This window comes from Schistocerca nitens, chromosome 4 (genome assembly GCF_023898315.1).
Source record: "Schistocerca nitens isolate TAMUIC-IGC-003100 chromosome 4, iqSchNite1.1, whole genome shotgun sequence".
In the NCBI taxonomy this organism is placed as follows: Eukaryota; Metazoa; Arthropoda; class Insecta; order Orthoptera; family Acrididae; genus Schistocerca; species Schistocerca nitens.
The window spans coordinates 933,797,332-933,822,044 of record NC_064617.1 but is presented as its reverse complement, the minus strand read 5'-3'; the positions used below and the strand labels follow the sequence as shown (position 1 = coordinate 933,822,044).

Sequence of the window (24,713 nt, the reverse complement as noted above, 5' to 3'; positions counted from 1 at the left end):
ACCTTGCTGTCTGTAACAGGAATTCATAATCATCAGGTATAAGACAAAATAAAATACTGCAGGCTCAGAAAAAGTGAGAATGGGTACAGGCCAAATAATGATGAAGGCTGATTGAATTGGATAATTAACTTTTCAAAAAGAAGTATAAAACAAGTAAGACTAGAAAGTAAAGCTCTAATAAACAAACTACAATGCAGTATGAGGCTTTTTAGCTGTTGGCAAAACAGGTGTAATAGGAAAACCAACTTTAGAAAAACATTTATTTTATTTGTGGTATGAAAGTACACTAAAATGACATCTTTGGATTATGACTACAATTCAACATTAATATTTTCTTTACAAAAGTAACTATGTAGTCTTACTGGCAAAAACTTCTTGTAAAAATATAAAATTAAATATCAATCAGCAGTGAACTTGTACACACACATTTCAAGTCCCATAAAAAGGCTAATTCTTAATAATTTAACAATTGTTCAACCTAGTATTTATTTCCATGTTTATCAGCTGTGGACACATTTTTGTGTGTAGACCAAAAACAAGAACAGAACCAAAAATTATATAAATATGAACACTGATTATTAATATTCACTTGGTTTAGCACATCTGTTTTACAAATTGGATGCATAAGTCACGATTTTGTACAAAAAAAACTGACACTTCATTCGAGAACTCTCAGACTGGTGATAAGTATGTACCAACTTCTATCAACTGCATTCTGCAGGAATTTTTATACTGTATGATAACACTCCATATCCTTTTTTATTTTGTTATCTCATACAGACTTTGTACTCTATGGCACAGTAACTAACCAAATGTGCACATACCAGAGAGCATTGCTGTTTCTATACCTGCAACAGTAGCACTTCTGATTCACTACTACAAATGCTACCTTCAGAAGCCTAGTCCTAAATAATCCAAAGAAATAAAAGCAACATCATAGTAAATAAATCCAGTAAAAAAATTGCTCTGATGGTTTCCCAGAAGCTTCACACAAATTGCTATAACATTTAACAACACACAGTTTGAAAGGAACTCCCAGACATACATTTTGACAATATATAACAAACACAGGTTACAACTTGGTATGACAACAATAAAAATTTTCTGTTATGGCTTATGCAGATACTGCCAACAATGTAATCATTATTTACATTCAATTTGTTCATTAATTCAATGCCTACATATAAGGTGTCCACTTCTCAAAAGGTCACAACAATAAATATGAATACATAGCAATTCAAATTCAACTGCAAAACTAAATGCAGCTGTCAAAAAAGATCAATATTTTATAAGAATTCCATCTCTCGCTCAATTCCCACAAACTTCAACTGTTCAGTTGGTCCATACCTGCAAAAATGGTAAAGAAGAAATGTCATAAGTTGTCTTTAAACTCAGAAAACAGAAATTTCAACAAAATATTGCAGGTGAAATTTAAAATACTACTACGAGTGCCCCTGTCAAGACAAATCACATTACATTTGATACTGTAATGGTTTAAAACTGGAGGACATTCATTCTATGATTAATGTCTAATTTACATCTACATCTACATTTATACTCCGCAAGTCACCCAACGGTGTGTGGCGGAGGGCACTTTACATGCCACTGTCATTACCTCCCTTTCCTGTTCCAGTCGCGTATGATTTGCGGGAAGAACGACTGCCGGAAAGCCTCCGTGCGCGCTCGAATCTCTCTAATTTTACATTCATGATCTCCTCAGGAGGTATAAGTAGGGGGAAGCAATATAGTCGATACCTCATCCAGAAACGCACCCTCTCAAAACCTGGACAGCAAGCTACACTGCGATGCAGAGCACCTCTCTTGCAGAGTCTGCCACTTGAGTTTGCTAAACATCTCCATAACACTATCACACTTACCAAATAACGCTGTGACGAAACGCGCCGCTCTTCTTTGGATCTCCTCTATCTCCTCCGTCAACCTGAGCTGGTACGGATCCCACACTGATGAGCAATACTCAAGTATAGGTCGAACGAGTGTTTTTTAAGCCACCTCCTTTGTTGATGGACTACATTTTCTAAGGACTCTCCCAATAAATCTCAACCTGGTACCCGCCTTACCAACAATTAATTTTATATGATCATTCCACTTCAAATCGTTCCTCACGCACACTCCCAGATATTTTATAGAAGTAACTGCTACCAGTGTTTGTTCCGCTATCATATCATCATCAGTGTTCTGCCTAAATGCAGGTCTTCACATGGTAGTTCTCCAGGCTGTCCGGTCTTCTGCCATCCTCTTCAGGTCTGCATACTTTCCTCTTCCCTTTATGTCGTCTATCACCTTGTATCTCCTTCTTCCTCTCAGTCTTCTCCCACAAACCAATCCTTCCAAAGCATCTACTAGCAAGCACTCCCTTCTCAATGAATGTCCCAACCAGTTCTTTTCCTTTCTCTTACAACCTTCAGCACACATCTTCTCTCACCAACCCTTTCCAGTACTCTTTCATTACTCACTCTTTCCATCCAGCTTATTCTCTCCATTCTCCTCCACATCCACATCTCAAATGCTTCTAACCTTTTTTCATCCTCTCATCTCAGTGTCCATGTTTCTGCCCCATATAGTGCCACACTCCAGACAAAACATTTGCCAAGCCTTTCCCTTAGTCCTTTATCTAATTTACCACATAATCTAATTTGCCATATAATCATACAATAAAGGATCCTTCTTTCTATGTATATGCGATACATTACATTTGTCTATGTTAAGGGTCAGTTGCCACTCCCTGCACCAAGTGCCTATCCACTGCACATCTTCCTGCATTTCGCTGCAATTTTCTAATGCTGCAACTTCTATGTATACTACAGCATCATCCGCGAAAAGCCGCATGGAACTTCTGACACTATCTACTAGGTCATTTATATATATTGTGAAAAGCAATGGTCCCATAACACTCCCCTGTGGCATGCCAGAGGTTACTTTAACGTCTGTAGACGTCTCTCCATTGATAACAACATGCTGTGTTCTGTTTGCTAAAAGCTCTTCAATCCAGCCACACAGCTGGTCTGATATTCCGTAGGCTCTTACTTAGTTTATCAGGCGACAGTGCGGAACTGTATCGAACGCCTTCCGGAAGTCAAGAAAAATAGCATCTACCTGGGAGCCTGTATCTAGTATTTTCTGTGTCTTATGAACAAATAAAGCCTCACACAATCGCAGTTTCCGGAATCCATGTTGATTCTGGGTTTCCAGAAACGACACGATACGCGAGCAAAAAACATGTTCTAAAATTCTACAATAGATCGACGTCAGAGATATAGGTCTATAGTTTTGTGCATCTGCCCGACAACCCTTCTTGAAAATTGGGACTACCTGTGCTCTTTTCCAATCATTTGGAACATTCCGTTCCTCTAGAGACTTGTGGTACATGGCTATTAGAAAGGGGCAAGTTCTTTCACGTACTCTGTGTAGAATCGAATTTGTATCCTGTCAGGTCCGGTGGACTTTCCTCTGTTGAGTGATTTCACTTGCTTTTCTATTCCTTGGACACTTATTTCGATGTCAGCCATTTTTTCGTTTGTGCGAGGATTTAGAGAAGGAACTGCAGTGCGGTCTTCTTCTGGGAAACAGCTTTGGAAAAAGGTATTTAGTATTTCAGCTTTACGCGTGTCATCCTCTGTTTCAATGCCATCATCATCCTGGAGTGTCTGGATATGCTGTTTCGAGCCACTTACTGATTTAACGTTAAGACTTCCTTGGATTTTCTGTCAAGTCGGTACATAGAATTTTACTTTCAAATTCCCTGAACGCTTCACGCATAGCCCTCCTTATGCTAACTTTGACATTGTTTAGCTTCTGTTTGTCTGAGAGGTTTTGGCTGCGTTTAAACTTGCAGTGAAGCTCTCTCTGCTTTCACAGTAGTTTCCTAACTTTGTTGTTGAACCACGGTGGGTTTTTCCTGTCCCTCTCAGTTTTACTCGGCACGTAACTGTCTAAAACGCATTTTACGATTGCCTTGAACTTTTTCCATAAACACTCAACATTGTCAGTGTTGGAACAGAAATTTTCGTTTTGATCTGTTAGGTAATCTGAAATCTGCCTTCGATTACTCTTGCTAAACAGATAAACCTTCCTCCCTTTTTTTATATTCCTATTTACTTCCATATTCAGGGATGCTGCAGTGGCCTTATGATCACTGATTCCCTGTTCTGCGCTTACAGAGTCGAAAAGTTGGGGTCTGTTTGTTATCAGTAGGTCCAAGATGTTACCTCCACGAGTCGGTTCTCTGTTTAATTGCTCAAGGTAATTTTCGGATAGTGCACTCAGTATAATGTCACTCGATGTTCTGTCCCTACCACCCGTCCTAAACATCTGAGTGTCCCAGTCTATATCTGGTAAATTGAAATCTCCACCTAAGACTGTAACATGCTGAGGAAATTTATGTGAAATGTATTCCAGATTTTCTCTCAGTTGTTCTGCCACTAATGCTGCTGAGTCGGGAGGTTAGTAAAAGGGGCCAATTGTTAACCTAGCTCGGTTGTTAAATGTAACCTCCACCCATAATAATTCACAGGAACTATCCACTTCTACTCCACTACAGGATAAACTACTACTAACAGCGACAAACACGCCACCACCGGTCGCATGCAATCTATCCTTCCTAAACACCGTCTGTGCGTTTGTAAAAATTTCGACAGAATTTATCTCTGGCTTCAGCCAGCTTTCCGCACCTATAACGATTTCAGCTTCGGTGCTTTCTATCAGCGCTTGAAGTTCTGCTACTTTACCAATGCAGCTTCAACAGTTTAAAATTATAATACCGACTGCTGCTTGGTCCCCGCATGTCCTGACTTTTCCCCGCACCCTTTGAGGCTGTTGCCCTTTCTGTACTTGCCCGAGGCCATCTAACCTAAAAAACCGCCCAGTCCACGCCACACAACCCCTGCTACCCGTGTAGCCGCCTTCTGTGTGTAGTGGACTCCTGACCTATCCAGCGGAACCTGAAACCCCACCACCCTATGGCACAAGTCGAGGAATCTGCAGCCCACACGGTCGCAGAACCGTCTCATCCTCTGATTCAGACCCTCCACTTGGCTCTGTACCAAAGGTCCACAGTCAGTCCTGTCGACAATGCTGCAGATGGTGAGCTCTGCTTTCATCCCGCTAGCGAGACTGGCAGTCTTCACCAAATCAGATAGCCGCCGGAAGCCAGAGAGGATTTCCTCCGATCCATAGCGACACACATCATTGGTGCCGACATGAGCGACCACCTGCAGATGGGTGCACCCTGTACCCTTCATGGCATCCGGAAGGGCCCTTTCCACATCTGGAATGACTCCCCCCAGTATGCACACGGAGTGCATATTGGTTTTCTTCCCCTCTATTGCTGCCTGTAACCTCTGTTCCAATTCTGTTCTTGTTTCCTTTTTTTCTTAATGTATGTTCTGTTATATTATGCAATTATTTTCAAGTAGGTTATTAACAGCAATTATTTTGGATAGAATTCTAAGTCAATGGCCAAATCCGAATCTCTTTATTTATTACTATTATTTGTGACTTACCAAACGAAAGCGCTGGCACGTCGATAGACACACAAACAAACACAAACATACACACAAAATACAAGCTTTCGCAACAAACTGTTGCCTCATCAGGAAAGAGGGAAGGAGAGGGAAAGACGAAAGGATGTGGGTTTTAAGGAAGAGGGTAAGGAGTCATTCCAATCCCGGGAGCGGAAAGACTTACCTTAGGGGGAAAAAAGGACAGGTATACACTCGCACACACACACATATCCATCCACACATTACAGACACAAGCAGACATATTTAAAGTGGAATGTTTCCCTCTATTAATTTACTATTATTTGTGAAATATTTACTATTTTGTGAAAAAATGCAATGTGGACATGCAAGAATTACTTAGCTCTCGGAATTATTAAATTAATAGTGCCCCTAAAAGCCTTTTATGCACATCGTGTTTTGCTCAAAAACAGTGCATCATGCTCACCTTTAAGTATGGCATAAAATGATGAATAAATAAATAAAAGGATGAGTGCTCAAAACAGTTAATAACTTTGAACAATTCATTTTCCTAACCTGTAATCAAAGAACAGTTCTTCTCCAGGCTGTATGGCACGTTTAGCAAAAATACCAATTCTGTGGTCCCCATTCACCATCATAACTTTTGCATAACAATTAGGGTTTATAGAATGATTAGCAAAGCGTATTTTATTTCCTTTGCGAGTTGCATCAACCACAAAATCTGAAACAAAATTAGTGTACATATATTACTCTTAAGGAATGTGAAATCAATAAACTAGCATATTAGGTTTACGCTAAAATGAATTAAAATAAACACTGACAGGAAATACAATGAACATCATATTCACAATCTAGTCTTACTTATAACTGTAACTTTCATTCTCTTCATTTAAATTTGCTATTCATTATGCACTATGATTCCTGGAGAAGCCAAAATGTCTTTCCATACCCTTGTTCTGTCCTGATCAAGAAGAAAGTTACTTTCTGTAAATGACATGCAGAAACCATGACAGAGTAATTACACACAAATGGCAAAAACCCCTTGTCAGCATATCCTTCAGTGATCAACAAATGTAGAAGCAGGTGATGTCAAAAGACACATACTTATTTGCACAACAGAGCTGTTTATTTTACTACTCAAAACATCTCTTACAATTTCTTAAAAAATCTGCTTATTCATGAGGATAAAAAATTAGTTTCATGAAATATTTATGATTTATACTCAACTAACTAGTCAATATCACAGTTAAGATATTTAAAAAGTATATAAAGCAGTAATCAATTCAAGGTTTGTATGACTTACTAATGTAGAAGACTACTACCTTCACAACTGTAGCTGATCACAATTCAACCCCTGCCCCCCTCCCCAAAAAAGCAATTCACATCTCACATCACTGCCACACATATGATAGAAAACATATCTGAAATACAAATTTCTCCCTAGTATGATGACCTGCTTTGCAGTTATGTTGTGGTACCTGAGAAGATTGTACAGGTGTACTAATTATAACAACTGAAAAATGGAAACAAAAATCAGGCAAATTACTTCAAGCTAATGAAATTGAGAAAATGACATCAACACAACCAAGTTCAGTGACTAAAAAAATATGAGGGGCTGCAAGGGGCACTTTTATCAATACTCAGTCTACCCTTTACAAATCGCAGGTTCTCTGCAACATTTGAAGCTAAGAATGCGTTTTCCAGCAGGAGGCACTGTCTTCTTGTTTTGTTCAACAATGCACAAGCCCTACTATTCATGCCTTTTACATGATGTGAAGTTAGTTGACACAGGTTTTGTGTTGAACAATCGCATGCAGTCAAGTTGCATAAAAAAATATGAACAGTTTGCAGAAGTTGACAGGATACAAGTCTGGAAATTTTCTGAGAAATGGTGGCACAACAGTGAATGATAATTGGTTAATTCACAAAGCGTGTGTGTTATTACACATGAACAAAGTGGAAGAGTCAGTATGTCATTCTTTGCCAGTAGCATTTGTTGGTGGGTTATATTATTACTTGACCAATTACTGGGACAGCTGTAAATTTTTATAGTGTGATAATTTAATTTGGAAAATCAATACAATAATGGCAAACTCCAGTGTGACTAAATTTAACTACTAATATGAGAATGGTGGGGTCTAACCACTGTTAGGAACTGTGTTACTTACAATCTCAATAAACTAAGTAAATGATATGAACTGTTGTCCTTATATATAGCACTGTTTCTCATTTACAGGCACCAATACAGCATCATAAAGATGAGAACATTTCATTTTTCTAACCACCCACGAACACTTGTCCACTTGGCATTCTTTGCTATTTCTGAGTGTTTCTGTGGCTGTTTCGTATGTAGTGGTGCAGCCAACAAGAGAAAATCATCAGCCAGACCTAGCAATACACTTCACTAATCCTCAGTTGCTACCATGTATGACATTCTTTTTCTACATATTTGTAGAAATGCCATTAGAAATTTCTGAGTTATCAACTACTTTGAGCACCAAGCTCTTTGAACCTGAACTTCAAATGTATTCCAATATTTTAAAAATATTATTCATGTGGCACAAATATAAGGCTCAGTATGTTGTAGAGGTGCTACAGTGAACTCTGGTTTCTGAAGGGATCCAATAAATTTACATCTACAGAAGCAACTGGTACGAATACCTGTGAGGAGTGATGCTGGAAAACAATCCTTCTTACTCTCACTCCCTCTGCCCTGCAGTTACCCATGATCTTTGCTATATTACCTTACCAGCACACCACCTCATTGTCAGCCCTGTTGTGTTTCAATGTGTGCTGTTTGTGGTTTACCATTTTCTTTTTTACTTTTTTTTTATGCGCAGCATGACTGACAAAGAGAAAAATCCTAGTGAAAAGTGCATGATGCTTACATCCCATTGTAAGCCAGAAACAAATGGGTTTTAACTGAATAAAATGGAATATATTATCAGGATGAAAAATCACATTTCCATTGTTGTATATGAAGTGCAAATATTAATGAAACTATTTCTACAGCAACTGCTGAAATCCTGTAAACAAAAATGGAGAATTTGACTAATATTATTGTGGAAGTATCAGTGCACTATGAGGTGAGACCATCTGAGATATTTGTCACTTGAACCTTATCTACTGAATCACATATACAATTTTAATGGGGTGAAATTTATGTATTTTTTTAACAGTGCAAATTATTCTACTCTAGAGTACATCACAATGAACCCCTACTCATTGCTGCATGCATTCTTCTCAGCAGTGGACAGTACGCACATCTTGAAGCAAGACATGACAAAACCAGTAAAACTATGACATTTAATGAAGTTGTTATAAGTTACACATTTTCCACTAGATTATCTATGGACAAAACAGAGGATTAAACAATATGTTATATGATACAAAAAATACATCATTTGTGAACAGCAACGCGAGCAGCAAAATTTTAGATGTGCATCTAATACAAAACTAGTTATCTCTGTAATTTCATGAACTGCAGATCTGAGTCACCTTTTGTGTGAGACTTTGATAATTACTCAAAATATTTCTCAAGCCATACCATACAAAGTAATCTTGCAGAAGCACTTTCTTCATATCTTAGAGCTGCCATTTCTTGTCACACTAAGACAAAGGCACTAAAAGAAAAATAACATTTAAAAAATGTCACTGTCCATAAGAGGTGAAACCTTCCGTTGGCAAGGGAGAACTACAAATTAGTCACAGAATTATGAAAATAAATACAGGGCAAAGGAGAGAAAGTGAGACACAATAAGAGAGAATCCTAGTTTTTAATTACTTCCCATTTGTGACTGAATCCCTTCCAACTTAGTATATTAGAAATTTCCTCTACTTATTTTCAACTGTACTTGTATGTTACTGATGATTTATTTCTTACATAAAAAGTACTAGTAATGAAAAATTATCAAAAACTGGAACCAAAGATTATATATAAAATTATAATGAAGATACAATATGAGTGATGAGTATTATATGCTAAATGGTCTGCAAAGAGAAACTCACCATTATTCAAATTAAAGAGGAAGCTACACATATACTTGTCATAAACTTTTCCTCTCCGGTCTGCTTCATCCTGTGATATGATTTCGCCACAATATTCTGAAATAAATTCATTTTTCTGTGCACTGTCTTTAAGAAATATCCCCCATCCAGCAACATCAGATGGTGCCATAAGCAGGTGTTTATCTGAAAATATATCAGATATTTTGACAATCAAAATGATAGCATGTTAATAAAAATGTAAGGTAAATCTCAGGTACTGAAACTTTAACTTTCTCCAATTATATTTGTTTTAACACAGCTCCCTTCAAACTGTTTCAATCAATCTGCATAGGTTTTATTATTGTTGCTTTACATGCACAATATATCACTATATAGTAACTGTGGTCATTATAATGCACTCATTGCTACTTGATTTCAATGATGTAGTAGTTAACCAGACAAATTTCACCATCTTTGTGCACAAGGGTATATGCAAGGTACGATTTGTCATCGTAGATTCTAAAAAATGGTTTCTGATAACATGATCATAGAATTACACATCAACAACAGAGGGTTGGTAGCCCAATCTTATCTGATCACTGAGCAGATGAAATCAAGATAACATTACAAGAAAACACAAAATACTATGCTTCAGGCAGCTGTGGAAATACTTCTATACCTGGCACAAAATCCTGGCAGATAAATTTGTCTTGTGGAAAATTTGAACTTTTGGAGCCTCCAGTTTTTCAGGAAGCAGTTGACCTACAGAAGCTTCTTTGAACTAATGTTATCTCTGTATTGAAACAAAAACCACACTGTTGAATAGCTTCTCTGCAATCTAGTCCGACAGATAAAGCAGTACATCACAATTCATTTTTATCAGTTAACACTTTCACGCATCATCCATGTAATCCCCAAAAATGAAAGTCCCAAAATCAGCTATTTCTTCACTTCACGGTGTACACTTGTAGCCCGTTCACTTTTTCACTGAAGCCATCTGTTCATCAGTCATCCAATATCTCTCATTCCTACTTGTTTATCTCATCTCAGTTTCACCAATAAAATCAACCGTGCAAAGGCACTCACCACATGCAATTAAAACAATCACTAACAGCTCGAAAATAACTGATCAACCATACATGCATAGCAACTTCTTTTATCCTGAGTTATGAACAGAACACTCATATTCGCTATCTCAAGTCTAGTCAGTAGCCATCATGTAAGTAAACTTTCCAAGACATCAGGCCAATTGGTCTGCACAAGATTCACATGTCTGATTCATAAAGTATACTACTGGTTCTCACTATCACAACAACACAGAGAGCCAACAATATTCATCTTATGACTGTATGGTAGATGATGGTTGAGCTACAAGTGGTGAAATTTCTCTGGATACCAGCACAACAAATGAGCATGTAGACTCCCTAATGAGGACGTGACATACAATGAGCAATGCAGTCCATCTGGCAACATCTCTGAACTTAAACGGATGACATGTAATGCATGGAAGTAAAATTGAGAAGAAATAGCATTGCAGAGACGCTGGCAGTACAACAATCTGACCGTGTTTCTTTCCACAAATGGTGCTTTATATATTCAATATGCAGTAGATGACTTCTAATGGCAACAATGAAATATATGCTTCAGTTACATAAACTCCCTTCATGACTTCCATACGACAGGCATCAGAGACTCCCCAACTAATTAGTGGGACACAACATTGTAAGGCACTTCTATTATTCTATATCTTTCTACCCCTTCCCGCAATCAGCTAAAATTGTTTTTGTTGCCATTACTGCAATATTTTATCAACTATTATGATCTCTGTATGTGTTGACAGAACATTTTTAAATAGATGTAGCAAATATGTAATAAGCTGGTGACTGCATGTTATACACGACAAACACTAATACAAAATAATCAAAATAAAACAAATATGGATTAAAATCATGCATTATTAAAATCAAAGTTTCCTGACAAGCCTATAAAGCTGCCAGTTAAGCACAAGAGACTAACTTACCAGTTCAGTCCTCCTGAAGGTATATGGAAGACCAAAGTTTGAATCATCACAAGCAGGACAATTTTATGTTAAAATCAAAATTCCACTTCTATAAAAAATGGTTCAAATGGCTCTGAGCACTATGGGACTCAACTGCTGAGGTCATTAGTCCCCTAGAACTTAGAACTAGTTAAACCTAACTAACCTAAGGACATCACAAACATCCATGCCCGAGGCAGGATTCAAACCTGTGACCGTAGCGGTCTTGCGGTTCCAGACTGCAGCGCCTTTAACCGCATGGCCACTTCGGCCGGCTCCACTTCTATACCAACATTTAATATAACAGAAGGGACTGAGAAAGCCTAACAACTTCATTCTATCTCGTAAACATAAATTTAATAAGTTCTTCAGTTATCTGCAGAAATATTATTTACAAGAGGAGAATATAGTGAAGAACAGTGATTAATCAAGTTCAAAAAAACTTACGTAATCCACGCTGAACACTGACATTTTTACAAGAAATTTTGGAAATATCAAATTGCTCAGCTCCACATGTAACACACAAATCTGGATCACATTCACGAACAGCTAAGTAACATGGGCATTGTTTTGTGTTACACTGTGCCTTACAACGGCAACCGGGGAAGCGGTTCTGGCCTAGAAACATAAACAAGTACAAAATTAGAGAGTACCCTGACAGGAATACGTATATTCTTAATGACAATACTGTAGTGACAATATTATGAGACATGAAATAGTTCAAACCATACAACAACAACACGATTTTCCAGCTGACTTAACCCTACAAAATAGAGATGGCATTATCAGATGTGAAAAAAGTTAAATGTGTCACCAATGAACAAAAAGAAAAAAAAAAATAACAGACAAATGTTGTTTGTATGTTAACTAAGAATAAAAGGGACAGTGGGCGAACGGATACAAGATACAATAAACTAAATATGTGCATTTAATACCCAAACACATTAGTTTAACTTCACGGGAATTATCTCGTCTGTTTGGCCAGAAGGTAATATAAATGTATGCGGATTTCATAGGGGCAGAAAACATGACGTAAGTATTTTATGTGACGTAGTGAATTGGATATCAGTCAAAAATTGACTCAAATATCATGAATACTTCAATAATATAATATGAGTAATTATGAATCTCAATTAATGTAATTAATTATTAATATATCTAAAAACAAAGATGGTTATAATAGAGGGAAACATTCCACTTAGGAAAAATATATCTAAAAACAAAGATGATGTGACTTACCAAATGAAAGTGCTGGCAGGTCGACAGACACACAAACAAACAAAAACATACACACAGAATTCAAGCTTTCGCAACAAACTGTTGCCTCATCAGGAAAGAGGGAAGGAGAGGGAAAGACGAAAGGATGTGGGTTTTAAGGGAGAGGGTAAGGAGTCATTCCAATCCCGGGAGCGGAAAGACTTACCTTAGGGGGAAAAAAGGACGGGTATACACTCGCACACACACACATATCCATCCACACATATACAGACACAAGCAGACATATTTAAAGACTGCTTGTATCTGTATATGTGTGTGTGTGTGTGTGTGTGTGTGTGTGTGTGTGTGTGTGTGTGTGTGTGTGTGTGCGCGCGCGGGTGTATACCCGTCCTTTTTTTCCCCCCTAAGGTAAGTCTTTCCGCTCCCAGGATTGGAATGACTCCTTACCCTCTCCCTTAAAACCCACATCCTTTCGTCTTTCCCTCTCCTTCCCTCTTTCCTGATGAGGCAACAGTTTGTTGCGAAAGCTTGAATTTTGTGTGTATGTTTGTGTTTGTTTGTGTGTCTGTCGACCTGCCAGCACTTTCATTTGGTAAGTCACATCATCTTTGTTTTTAGATATATTTTTCCTACGTGGAATGTTTCCCTCTATTACAATTAATTATTAATATATACAATCTCCAGCTAGTCTTATAAGAAATTTTGTTTTGGTGGTTAAAATTAACTTCACAAATGGAAATTCATCAGATTTGTTAAAAATTCTGATGTTACAGAGTCTGCTTGTAAATGAAATACTTCGTACATTGTCAGAATAAGTCTTTAACTGCACTTTAAGTAATAAAAAACATCATCATCATCAGTTATCCGCTATATTAGCAGGTCCTTTGCCTCTCCATTTTCTGCGATCCATTGCTTCCTTCTTAAGGCTGCTGTATGTTGTACCGTCCATCATGTCATCCAGTATCTGGTATCTCTTCCTTCCTCGCTTCCTTTTCCCTTCTACATAACCTTCTAAAACTGTTTTTATCAGTCCGTCATTCTTTCTTAATATATGCCCAATCCAATTTCTTTTTCTTCTCTTTATTACATCTAGTAACTGTCTTTTCTCTCCCACTCTTCTCAGTACCTCTTCATTTCTTACTCTGTCCATCCAACTTATTCTTTCCATCTTCCGCCATGTCCAGATCTCAAAAGCCTCCAGCCTTTCTCTGTCTTTTTTCCTCATAGTCCATGTTTCAGCGCCATATAGAAGAACACTCCATACAAGACATTTTATGAGTCTCTTTCTGAGTTCTCTGTCCAGACCGCTGCAGAAGAGTCTCCTTTTCTTATAAAACGCCAATTTTGCCATTGCTATCGTTGTTTTAATTTCTGTGGTTCACTTCCAGTCGGTGTCTATCCTGCTTCCAAGATACTTAAAATTTTGCACCTGTTCTAGTGTTTCTCCATTCAGCACAATTTTTATTTCCTTATTTCCTCCTATTGCCAATACAATATAACACTAAATGTGGAAGAGAAGTCAGTGGAAACAAAAAGATACATATAGCGTGAACCAATCTTTGATAACTTAAATATTTAACAACAATGGAAATTCCACGGCCACAGCAAGTGCATTTGGCAGTGTGTGTGGTTGTGTACATGAATGTACTTCTACTAGAGAAAGAGCAAGAGCAAGAGCTCAAAAGCTACTATTTAACAGTTTTCTGTTACCTGTTTCTATGCATCGCACTTAAATCAGTTATATGTGAGTGGTTGTTTTAATGTATGACTATTTAATGAATCATTCAAGCTAGTGAAGCAGTGTTTCCAGCAAATGATATGTAAAAGACCAAATAATTTGCTGTAAATGGAAGGGAAAGAGGGTGGGTCAAAACTCAGGGGCTCTATTTCGGCAGGTGTAGGCGTGAGCCTGACCAGGACTCGAGGCTGCGGGCAAAGGGAGAGGCACGGCAATGTTAGGCATGCTGCTTCACGTGAGAGCCCACTCCTGGAACAGCATCGAGACCAACCTGCTTCTCAGTTGATCATGGCTGCAATGCCCCAACAGGGCGTGGATGAATGATTTGCATGATGGATACACTGGTGCCTAATGAGATCCATAACAAACAACTGCTGACATTTCTGGCTCATGAAGACACCTGGCAGCCACCCCTGCCATCAGCTGAAGGACCGGGCATGAACAACAACATCTCCAGGAGAAAAACGTGTTGGGCCAAGGTGGTTTGCGGCATGTGACTTAGGGTGCAACAAATCTAGGAGACCCCGTGGCTGGTGCTCGTGCAAATGTTCTGCTGGACTGCACCCCCTGACTGGCATTGCCCAGTACGTAGCCAGAAAACTCGACACTGCATAGTCACGGGGAAAGGCAGACAAAGACTTCTTGATTTGGTTCTTGAATGTCTGCATGAAGTGCCCCATCTCCGATTTAGAAGCTGAGTGAAACAGGGCAGTAGCCAGATGCTGGATAGCACTGCGAATACAAAATTCTTCAAATTACCTCGACACACACTGCCTACCGCTATCAGACATGAGAGTCCTAAAGGATTCCTCAACGGCAAAAATAGCCGACAATGTGTGAATAGCGGCAGTCTACGATGTGGATGACAGCTTGGCTATCTACAGGAAACTGGACAATGCCTGCCCACCACCAACAACAACAAGCTGGACAAAACTGGAGCAGTAAAACAAACATGTACCCTTCCCAAAGGATGCTCCAGGATCGGTCAAGAGAACTGGAACAGTAGTGTATCAGGTTTTGTCCATGGGCCCCACAAGCTCACACTGGATGTTTGATGCCGCAACTGATTGTCGGCCAGTAGACGTGATGTAGAAGCAATGCCTCCATAGTAGTCATACCCAGTGTGACAACGCACATTGCAACTGAAGTATGTGAAGATGCAATTTTGAAGGGACAATCACTTGACAGCAATGCTCCTCCACGGCAAGCATGAGGATCTTATGGAAAATATTGAGTCAAGCATATCAACCCAACTGGACAGCTGAAATAAATTTCTGGAAACGTGGGTCTTGTGTTGTAACAGAAAACCTGACAGGGTTTGCAGCAAGGTATAATCAACAAAAAGCCTCCTGCCGATCGAACTCTGGATTGGACCTCACCGGTAGCCACAACAGTGCATCAGCAGTGGGCAGTGGAATTGTAAAAAATCCTTGGGTAGTCCTGTCCAGCAGCTTGAAATGAGGGGCAGATAAGGAAATGAGCGGCTGACCCCCATATGGGAAAATGTGAAACTTTTTAACTCTGAAAATAATAGCTAGAGCCTTTTCCACTTGTGAATAATTACACTGTACAATGGAAAGTATCTCCAATGCGCAAGCGATGGGTTGTTCACTGCCATCCAGGTTCCGATGGAACTGGATGACACCAATGCCAGTTATGAAGCTGCCAGATGTGCGTGGACTGGGGAATGAAATGAGCATTACACAAAATCTTGCCCAAAAAGACTGGAGCTCCTTCAGGTTCTTGGGTGCTAGTAAGCTGACAATGGTTTTGATGTGGCTGTCATCGGAGACAAGACCATTTTTACTAAGCACATAACCCAAAAAACTGCACTTTTCCAGCTTGCTAGGTCATTCTCCAGGAGGCATTGGAAAACTGACTGAAGGTTTTGTAAATGCTCCTCTCGAGTAGACTCCATTACCCAGATGTCGTCAAGCCAAGTTCCACAACAGGGAATGTCCTGAATCAACTGCTCCAAATACCATGGATAAATTCGGGCACAAACGAGTTTCCAAAAAGCAAGCGATTAAACTGATAAAGCCCAAAAGTGGCGTTGAGGACCAAGGAAGTCCAAGAAACTGTGTCCAAGAGCAACTGTAGGCAAGCATCATGCAAGTTGATGCGTGGAAAATCTGGCCCTACGACAACTTCACAAACCAATCCACACGGCACGGAATTGGATATGAATCTCAGCCACACTGCATGTTACGTGTTAGTTTAAAATCTCTGCAAAGGTACATGATGGTGTCGGGCTTCTGAATTACCATCAAAGGGGTGGCCAAGTGGCTCAACAAAGTAGGAGGACCGATACCCTGATCCTGCAAATGATGCAACTCGGCCTGTACCTTGTTGTGAGCGGCGGAGGAAATGGGGAGTGCATGACAAAATTTAGGTACTGCAATGGCTTAATTGCCTCAGAATTTTCTTCCTGGTCCAAGGTATTCTCAAGCAGCAGGCTGTATGACCACAGTAAGCGAGTACAGTTCATGACAAGGAACAGATTGAGGCACTAAATGTACTTTGTTAGTGATCTGGAAGGCAAACACAAAAAAAAGGGTCTAGACAAAAAATATTTTGCACTTACAGTGAAATCATTACCGACAATGTAAGTGCTTTTCCAGATTATTATATTATAACATGCGAGGATGGAGTATTGCCCCTTGTCAGCAATTCAGAAATGCCGTGTCTGTGGTGCCCAAAATTAAGACTAGGCAAAGAGAAACAAAAAATCAGGAGTGTCACATGTATGACAATATCCTTTGATGCCACTTTACTATCTGCACAGGTGTGACAATCCTGCTACACTACACTGTCAGCACGGGTGCTTCATGGGCTGATGGTGGTTCGATAATAACCAAGGAAGAGAACCCCATGACAGGAAACAAAACTCGCTTTGCTGGTCGACCTAGAGGAAGCAGAGAGCCTGAAAACACATACAAAAGTAAATCAGATTAAACTTGGCACATGGCTGGCACAACCAGCCAACAGCTCAGCACTCGGAAACAACACTGGCATGAAGTGCAATGTGAGGTCTGCAGTGGTTCAACTCAGGGTAGGCACTGGTCCACTTGGCTTACAGTCACCCACAGGTTAACACTTCTGTCAGCAGGTCTGCCTTTACTACACATTGCATATGCTCTCCATGTACAGTTATCATATTATTCGGCTGCCCTTCCCATGCCAGTTCAGCTGCCTCGATCGTGATGTCCGCTGGTGAGGATATTAAACTCTCATACACTGAACCATGGACCTTGCCGTTGGTGGGGAGGCTTGCGTGCCTCAGCAATACAGATAGCCGTACCGTAGGTACAACCACAACGGAGGGGTATCTGTTGAGAGGCCAGACAAACGTGTGGTTCCGGAAGAGGGGCAGCAGCATTTTCAGTAGTTGCAAGGGCAACAGTCTGGATGACTGACTGATCTGGCCTTGTAACAATAACCAAAACGGCCTTGCTGTGCTGGTACTGCGAACGGCTGAAAGAAAGGGGAAACTACGGCCGTAATTTTTCCCGAGGGCATGCAGCTTTACTGTATGATTAAATGATGATGGTGTCCTCTTGGGTAAAATATTCCGGATCTCCAGGCGGGGACTACTTAAGAGGATGTCGTTATCAGGAGAAAGAAAACTGGCGTTCTACCGATCGGAGCGTGGAATGTCAGATCCCTTAATCGGGCAGGTAGGTTAGAAAATTTGAAAAGGGAAATGGATAGGTTAAAGTTAGATATAGTGGGAATTAGTGAAGTTCGGTGGCAGGAGGAACAAGACTTTTGGTCAGGTGATTACAGGGTTATAAATACAAAATCAAATAGGGGTAATGCAGGAGTAGGTTTAATAATGAATAGGAAAATAGGAATGTGGGTAAGCTACTACAAACAGCATAGTGAACGCATTGTGGCCAAGATAGATACGAAGCCCACACCTACTACAGTAGTACAAGTTTATATGCCAACTAGCTCTGCAGATGACGAAGAAATTGAAGAAATGTATGATGAAATAAAAGAAATTATTCAGATAGTGAAGGGAGACGAAAATTTAATAGTCATGGGTGACTGGAATTAGAGTGTAGGAAAAGGGAGAGAAGGAAACGTAGTAGGTGAATATGGATTGGGGCTAAGAAATGAAAGAGGAAGCCGCCTGGTAGAATTTTGCACAGAGCATAACTTAATCATAGCTAACACTTGGTTTAAGAATCATGATAGAAGGTTGTATACATGGAAGAACCCTGGAGATACTAAAAGGTATCAGATAGATTATATAATGGTAAGACATAGATTTAGGAACCAGGTTTTAAATTGTAAGACATTTCCAGGGACAGATGTGGACTCTGACCACAATCTATTGGTTATGAACTGTAGATTAAAACTGAAGAAACTGCAAAAAGGTGGGAATTTAAGGAGATGGGACCTGGATAAACTGAAAGAACCAGAGGTTGTACAGAGTTTCAGGGAGAGCATAAGGGAACAATTGACAGGAATGGGGGAAAGAAATACAGTAGAAGAAGAATGGGTAGCTTTGAGGGATGAAGTAGTGAAGGCGGCAGAGGATCAAGTAGGTAAAAAGATGAGGGCTAGTAGAAATCCTTGGGTACAGAAGAGATATTGAATTTAATTGATGAAAGGAGAAAATATAAAAATGCAGTAAATGAAGCAGGCAAAAAGGAATACAAACGTCTCAAAAATGAGATCGACAGGAAGTGCAAAATGGCTAAGCAGGGATGGCTCGAGGACAAATGTAAGGATGTAGAGGCTTATCTCACTAGGGGTAACATAGATACTGCCTACAGGAAAATTAAAGAGACCTTTGGAGATAAGAGAACCACTTGTACGAACATCAAGAGCTCAGATGGAAACCCAGTTCTAAGCAAAGAAGGGAAAGCAGAAAGGTGGAAGGAGTATATAGAGGGTCTATACAAGGGCGATGTACTTGAGGACAATATTATGGAAATGGAAGAGGATGTAGATGAAGATGAAATGGGAGATACGATACTGCGTGAAGAGTTTGACAGAGCACTGAAAGACCTGAGTCGAAACAAGGCCCCCGGAGTAGACAACATTCCATCGGAACTACTGACGGCCTTGGGAGAGTCAGTCTTGACAAAACTCTACCATCTGGTGAGCAAGATGTATGAAACAGGCGAAATACCCTCAAACTTCAAGAAGAAAATAATAATTCCAATACCAAAGAAAGCAGGTGTTGACAGATGTGAAAATTACCGAACTATCAGTTTAATAAGCCACAGCTGCAAATACTAACATGAATTCTTTACAGACGAATGGAAGAACTAGTAGAAGCCGACCTCGGGGAAGATCAGTTTGGATTCCGTAGAAATACTGGAACACGTGAGGCAATACTGACCTTACGACTTATCTTAGAAGAAAGATTAAGGAAAGGCAAACCTACGTTTCTAGCATTTGTAGACTTAGAGAAAGCTTTTGACAATGTTGACCGGAATACTCTCTTTCAAATTCTTAAGGTGGCAGGGGTAAAATACAGGGAGCGAAAGGCTATTTACAATTTGTACACAAACCAGATGGCAGTTATAAGAGTCGGGGGACATGAGAGGGAAGCAGTGGTTGGGAAGGGAGTAAGACAGGGTTGTAGCCTCTACCCGATGTTATTCAATCTGTATATTGAGCAAGCAGTAAAGGAAACAAAAGAAAAATTCGGAGTAGGTATTAAAATCCATGGAGAAGAAATAAAAACTTTGAGGTTCGCCGATGACATTGTAATTCTGTCAGAGACAGCAAAGGACTTGGAAGAGCAGTTGAACGGAATGGATGGTGTCTTGACAGGAGGATATAAGATGAACATCAACAAAAGCAAAACGAGGATAATGGAATGTGGTCGAATTAAGTCGAGTGATGTTGAGGGTATTAGATTTGGAAATGAGACACTTAAAGTAGTAAAGGAGTTTTGCTATTTGGGGAGCAAAATAACTGATGATGGTCGAAGTAGAGAGGATATAAAATGTAGACTGGCAATGGCAAGGAAAGCGTTTCTGAAGAAGAGAAATTTGTTAACATCGAGTATAGAATTAAGTGTCAGGAAGTCATTTCTGAAAGTATTTGTATGGAGTGTAGCCATGTATGGAAGTGAAACATGGACGGTAAATAGTTTGGACAAGAAGAGAATAGAAGCTTTCAAAATGTGGTGCTACAGAAGAATGCTGAAGATCAGATGGGTAGATCACATAACTAATGAGGAGGTACTGAATAGGATTGGGGAGAAGAGGAGTTTGTGGCACAACTTGACCAGAAGAAGGGATCGGTTGGTAGGACATGTTCTGAGGCATCACGGGATCACCAATTTAGTATTGGAGGGCAGCGTGGAGGGTAAAAATCGTAGGGGGAGGCCAAGAGATGAATACACTAAGCAGATTCAGAAGGATGTGGGTTGCAGTAGGTACTGGGAGATGAAGAAGCTTGCACAGGATAGAGTAGCATGGAGAGCTGCATCAAACCAGTCTCAGGACTGAAGACCACAACAACAACAACAACACTGCTAAACAACAAAACATAAGCTATCAGAGGCAACAGGCATTTTTTCTAAAAGATTGTTCATTAGTATTCCTGTGAATCAATTCGAGCAGCTTCTTTCTGTAACTCATGGATGACAATCTCAGTTCACCAAGGATGGTATAAAGTATAAACTAGAATCTTACTGTAAGTCTTGGTTCTAACTTTGTTAACAAGACTGGGCTAAAATTCTATTCTCTGTGTGTTTTGGTGACATGGTAGTTCACTGAATGATATTTTTCATTTCAATAAAAAGTGAGGTTCTTGCCAAGGCATGAAGGCCCAAGGGATGTCTACCAGCTGCCGTGACATCCTCTGCCTTGCAGCATCATGCAGGTGCAGTATGGGTATGCATGAGATCAGCACGCTTCTCTCACAGCCATGTTTCAGACTATCCAGACTGCAGAGCTGCTACTATTCAGTCAAGTAGTTCCTCAATTGGCATCATGAGGCTGAGTGCAACCTGTACAATTCTCCCACCCTTTTCAGTAAAAGCCAAACTCAAAATAACAACTCTTACACCTGTGCCAAACACTTTGAACAGATACTGTGCTTGCTAGTTTGGAAACAAAAAAATGTGCCTTTCACAAATGCCAGTATACTGAAATGGATAAATTAGAACAGATTAAGGATTTGGGGAAATGGGTAAATACCTCAGTGGCACCTTGTCATTGTTTCCAGTTTGAATTCAAATTACTCTCAATTGACAAATACAGAACAAATTAATATAAACAAAGTAAACTTACAGTCAGAGCTACATTGGCAAAACTTTTCACAGAAGTTCTGGGCACCAATACAGGGACACAACTGGTCACACGGTTGATTGGGATGATCACAGGGTGTAAAGTTATAAACATGGTTTGAGCTGGAATCTTTCTTCAGCTGAATCTTCCGGCAATGCATTGACCACAATCTATGCTTCTTCTTCTTCTTGCGTGGTGGCGTGAAATCTTTAAGCGATTCTTCTGTAATTATATCAGCTGATTCCTTCTGAGCAAATTCATATACCTACAACAAGACAAGTCAACACCACAACACACAAATTTCTGTTTTAGTAAAATTCTGCCCATAATTTTTCTCAAAGTAAAGCTTTCACAAAGAATTATATTAATAAAGAGAGAGAAGCAAGGTTGAGTAAGAGCAATGCTATGAAGTTACTGAAGCTGATAGAAGACAATGGATACTTTATAATTTCCCACAGAGGCAACTGCCACTGCATATTTCTTCACAGCCACAAATATGCTTGAAATCAGTTTCAAATTTACAAGAAACCTTCTCCTCTTTGCCAGTAAACACTATTTCTCTAACAATATTATTATATTCTTATCTTTCCAATTAACATTAACTTCATGAACACTGGTGAGTATTTTTTTGCACTCTGTTAAAAAATATTTTAACAAAATAAACTCCATACTGAGAGGATGCATAAAATGACTTAAATTACCACAGAGCAATGTGCCAGCAGAACAAGTTAATATCATACTGTACATGGTTTCTGGCTTTGTATTATCCACCAAACTCAAAACAGGTAGTCTTAAAATTACATAAAGTACCACCTCTTAGTCCTGGATTATAGTGGAGCGGCACAACAGAGCAGTAAGTTTCCTTTAATTTACGTCTATGGTCACAAACTTTTTGTAACAGATTACCGGTTTCGGTCTTTAATGACCATCATCAGATCTGCAGCAAAAATGGGAAAAACATAAATACACTCGCAAACTGTCTACAGCTTAAGAACAATACACAGACCATAATGAAAAGTAGTACTGACAAAATTTACATTTGTGCGCTTTAAATATGAAGAGGCATCCTGTTTCATAAAAACAAAGTCCTAATGTACTGGTGGCATTGTCAATTGTTAAATGCGGAATCAGCACCAGCATCGTAAATACATATAAATAATATCACATGCACGAGTCATGTTGTCAGTAGTACTACTGTTTAAAACAAGCTGCCGTACAGTAGCCACAAGATGTTGGTGTTGTAAGTTCATCAGATGTTGCTAATGTCAGCATATACTAGTTTTCAATAATTAATAGAAACAGCGATAATAAGGGCGGATACAATAGCTGAAGTCTGTAATAAGCTTATAACGTATAAAAGGCATTACAGTAATAAAAAGCAATAAAAAGAAGAACACGACAAAAGAAAGATTGTTAAAAAGAGGAATAGTTAAGAAACAGTGGTTGACATGTGCTCTAGTGCCAATATTCTAGTTAATGATATGAATATTAAACACCGTTGATAGTGCACCGGGTAATATTAAACAACCATAAAACAAATCGCTAAAGGAGCCAAAAATGAAAGAAAACTTAGTGCTGCACATAATCAGCGCCCTCTGTTAGCGCTAACGTGAGAATTCCACATAGGCGGAAAGTGGTTGGAGGAACGTGACCGGCAGAGGGCCCCTCGTACCCTGCGGCACTCCATTGGAAGAAAAGAATGATAAAATTCCATAACAGTGGATGATCCACATTACCTGATTAATGCAGTCTATGAAATGAATTGAGAAGGAACAAGAACATACTAGAGTCAGGCGTAAAATGTATGAAAATGAAGTAAATATGTGAGGCACTCAATACTTGGTGAAATTATCAACACACTATATATAACAGAGGCGTGCAGTGATTAGAGTAAAACATTGTCAAATAAAGCAAAGTAGGCATTGGGCACAAAGTCATTTTGCCAGTTAAGTAGTTTAGTTGGTTCTTTATTTTTTGCTTTATAAATTTAAAGCTCCTCTAACAAATTAAGAGCACGGCCTTTTTCCACTCTGTGAAGAATAAGCGTACAATTCTCAATGCTCCCTATGGAATGACCAGTATCAGATAAATTCTGTCCCAAAGCCGTTTTGTTTCATGGCTGTGAGTGTTCTTTAAACCTTAATTTAAAAGAGCAGCCTGTTTGACCGATATAATATTTGTCACAGCTAATGCAGTCAATCTTGTATACTCCAGAGCTATCAAATTTATCATAGTTCCCTTTCAGTTTATATTTTATTCGCAGTTTTAGGGTGTTATTAACCTGAAAGCCACATCTGACATCAGACTCTTTAAAATATTTTTCTATTTGCAGGGACATTTTGCTGTTAAATTTCATAGTAATGGTTTTCATTCTATCTTTTTGTCAGTACTACTTTTCATTATGGTCTATCTATTGTTCTTAAGCTGTAGACAGTTTGCGAGTGTATTTATGTTTTTCCCATTTTTGCTGCAGATCTGATGATGGTCATTAAAGACCGAAACCGGTAATCTGTTAACAAAAAGTTTGTGACATAGACGTAAATTAAAGGAAACTTATTACATATACGGGCCACTGTTTTTTCACGACAATGTCGCAGCTTGTGAAACAACAGAGCAGGTTGGAGCTGCACGTCAGGCAATTACCGCAGCACAGCTTTGAGCCCAGGTATAGTGGGGCCAGGCAGTGGTGCGGCAGCAGGCAGGCCTGTGATGAACTGCTTATCATTTCCTGAATCATCACAGTTATCGTGATATTTCAAAATTAAGCAAGCTACTGCAAGAAACTCAAATAGTTTGGAATGAAAAACAGACGTTGCTATACATTTGTGTTTGGTGCGTGTCTGGTGCAAGTTAAGTCATCTGTTGCCACATACCAAATATAGTTAATATATTGCACTATTTTTAAACTTGGGATGGACTGTATAGCTCACTCTATTCTCAATATTGATAACATACTTGTGTCTCGTAAACAGTCT

At 39.3% G+C, this 24,713-nt stretch overlaps 1 protein-coding gene across 2 annotated transcripts in view; it reads right to left on the bottom strand.

Annotated features, from left to right (window-relative positions):
- Positions 1-276: 276 nt before the first annotated feature.
- The window catches only part of LOC126253566 (histone-lysine N-methyltransferase E(z)), a 111,606-nt gene continuing 87,169 nt past the window's right edge, over positions 277-24,713 (bottom strand). For both annotated transcript variants that reach the window (XM_049954985.1, XM_049954986.1), the window contains exons 10-14: positions 21,742-22,003; positions 11,971-12,141; positions 9,507-9,689; positions 6,054-6,219; positions 277-1,347 (exon numbers count right to left, since the gene is read on the bottom strand). In XM_049954985.1, coding sequence (XP_049810942.1) covers positions 1,287-1,347; positions 6,054-6,219; positions 9,507-9,689; positions 11,971-12,141; positions 21,742-22,003 — 843 coding nt within the window. In that variant the 3' untranslated portion in view covers positions 277-1,286. The remainder of the gene's footprint in view (positions 1,348-6,053; positions 6,220-9,506; positions 9,690-11,970; positions 12,142-21,741; positions 22,004-24,713) is intronic.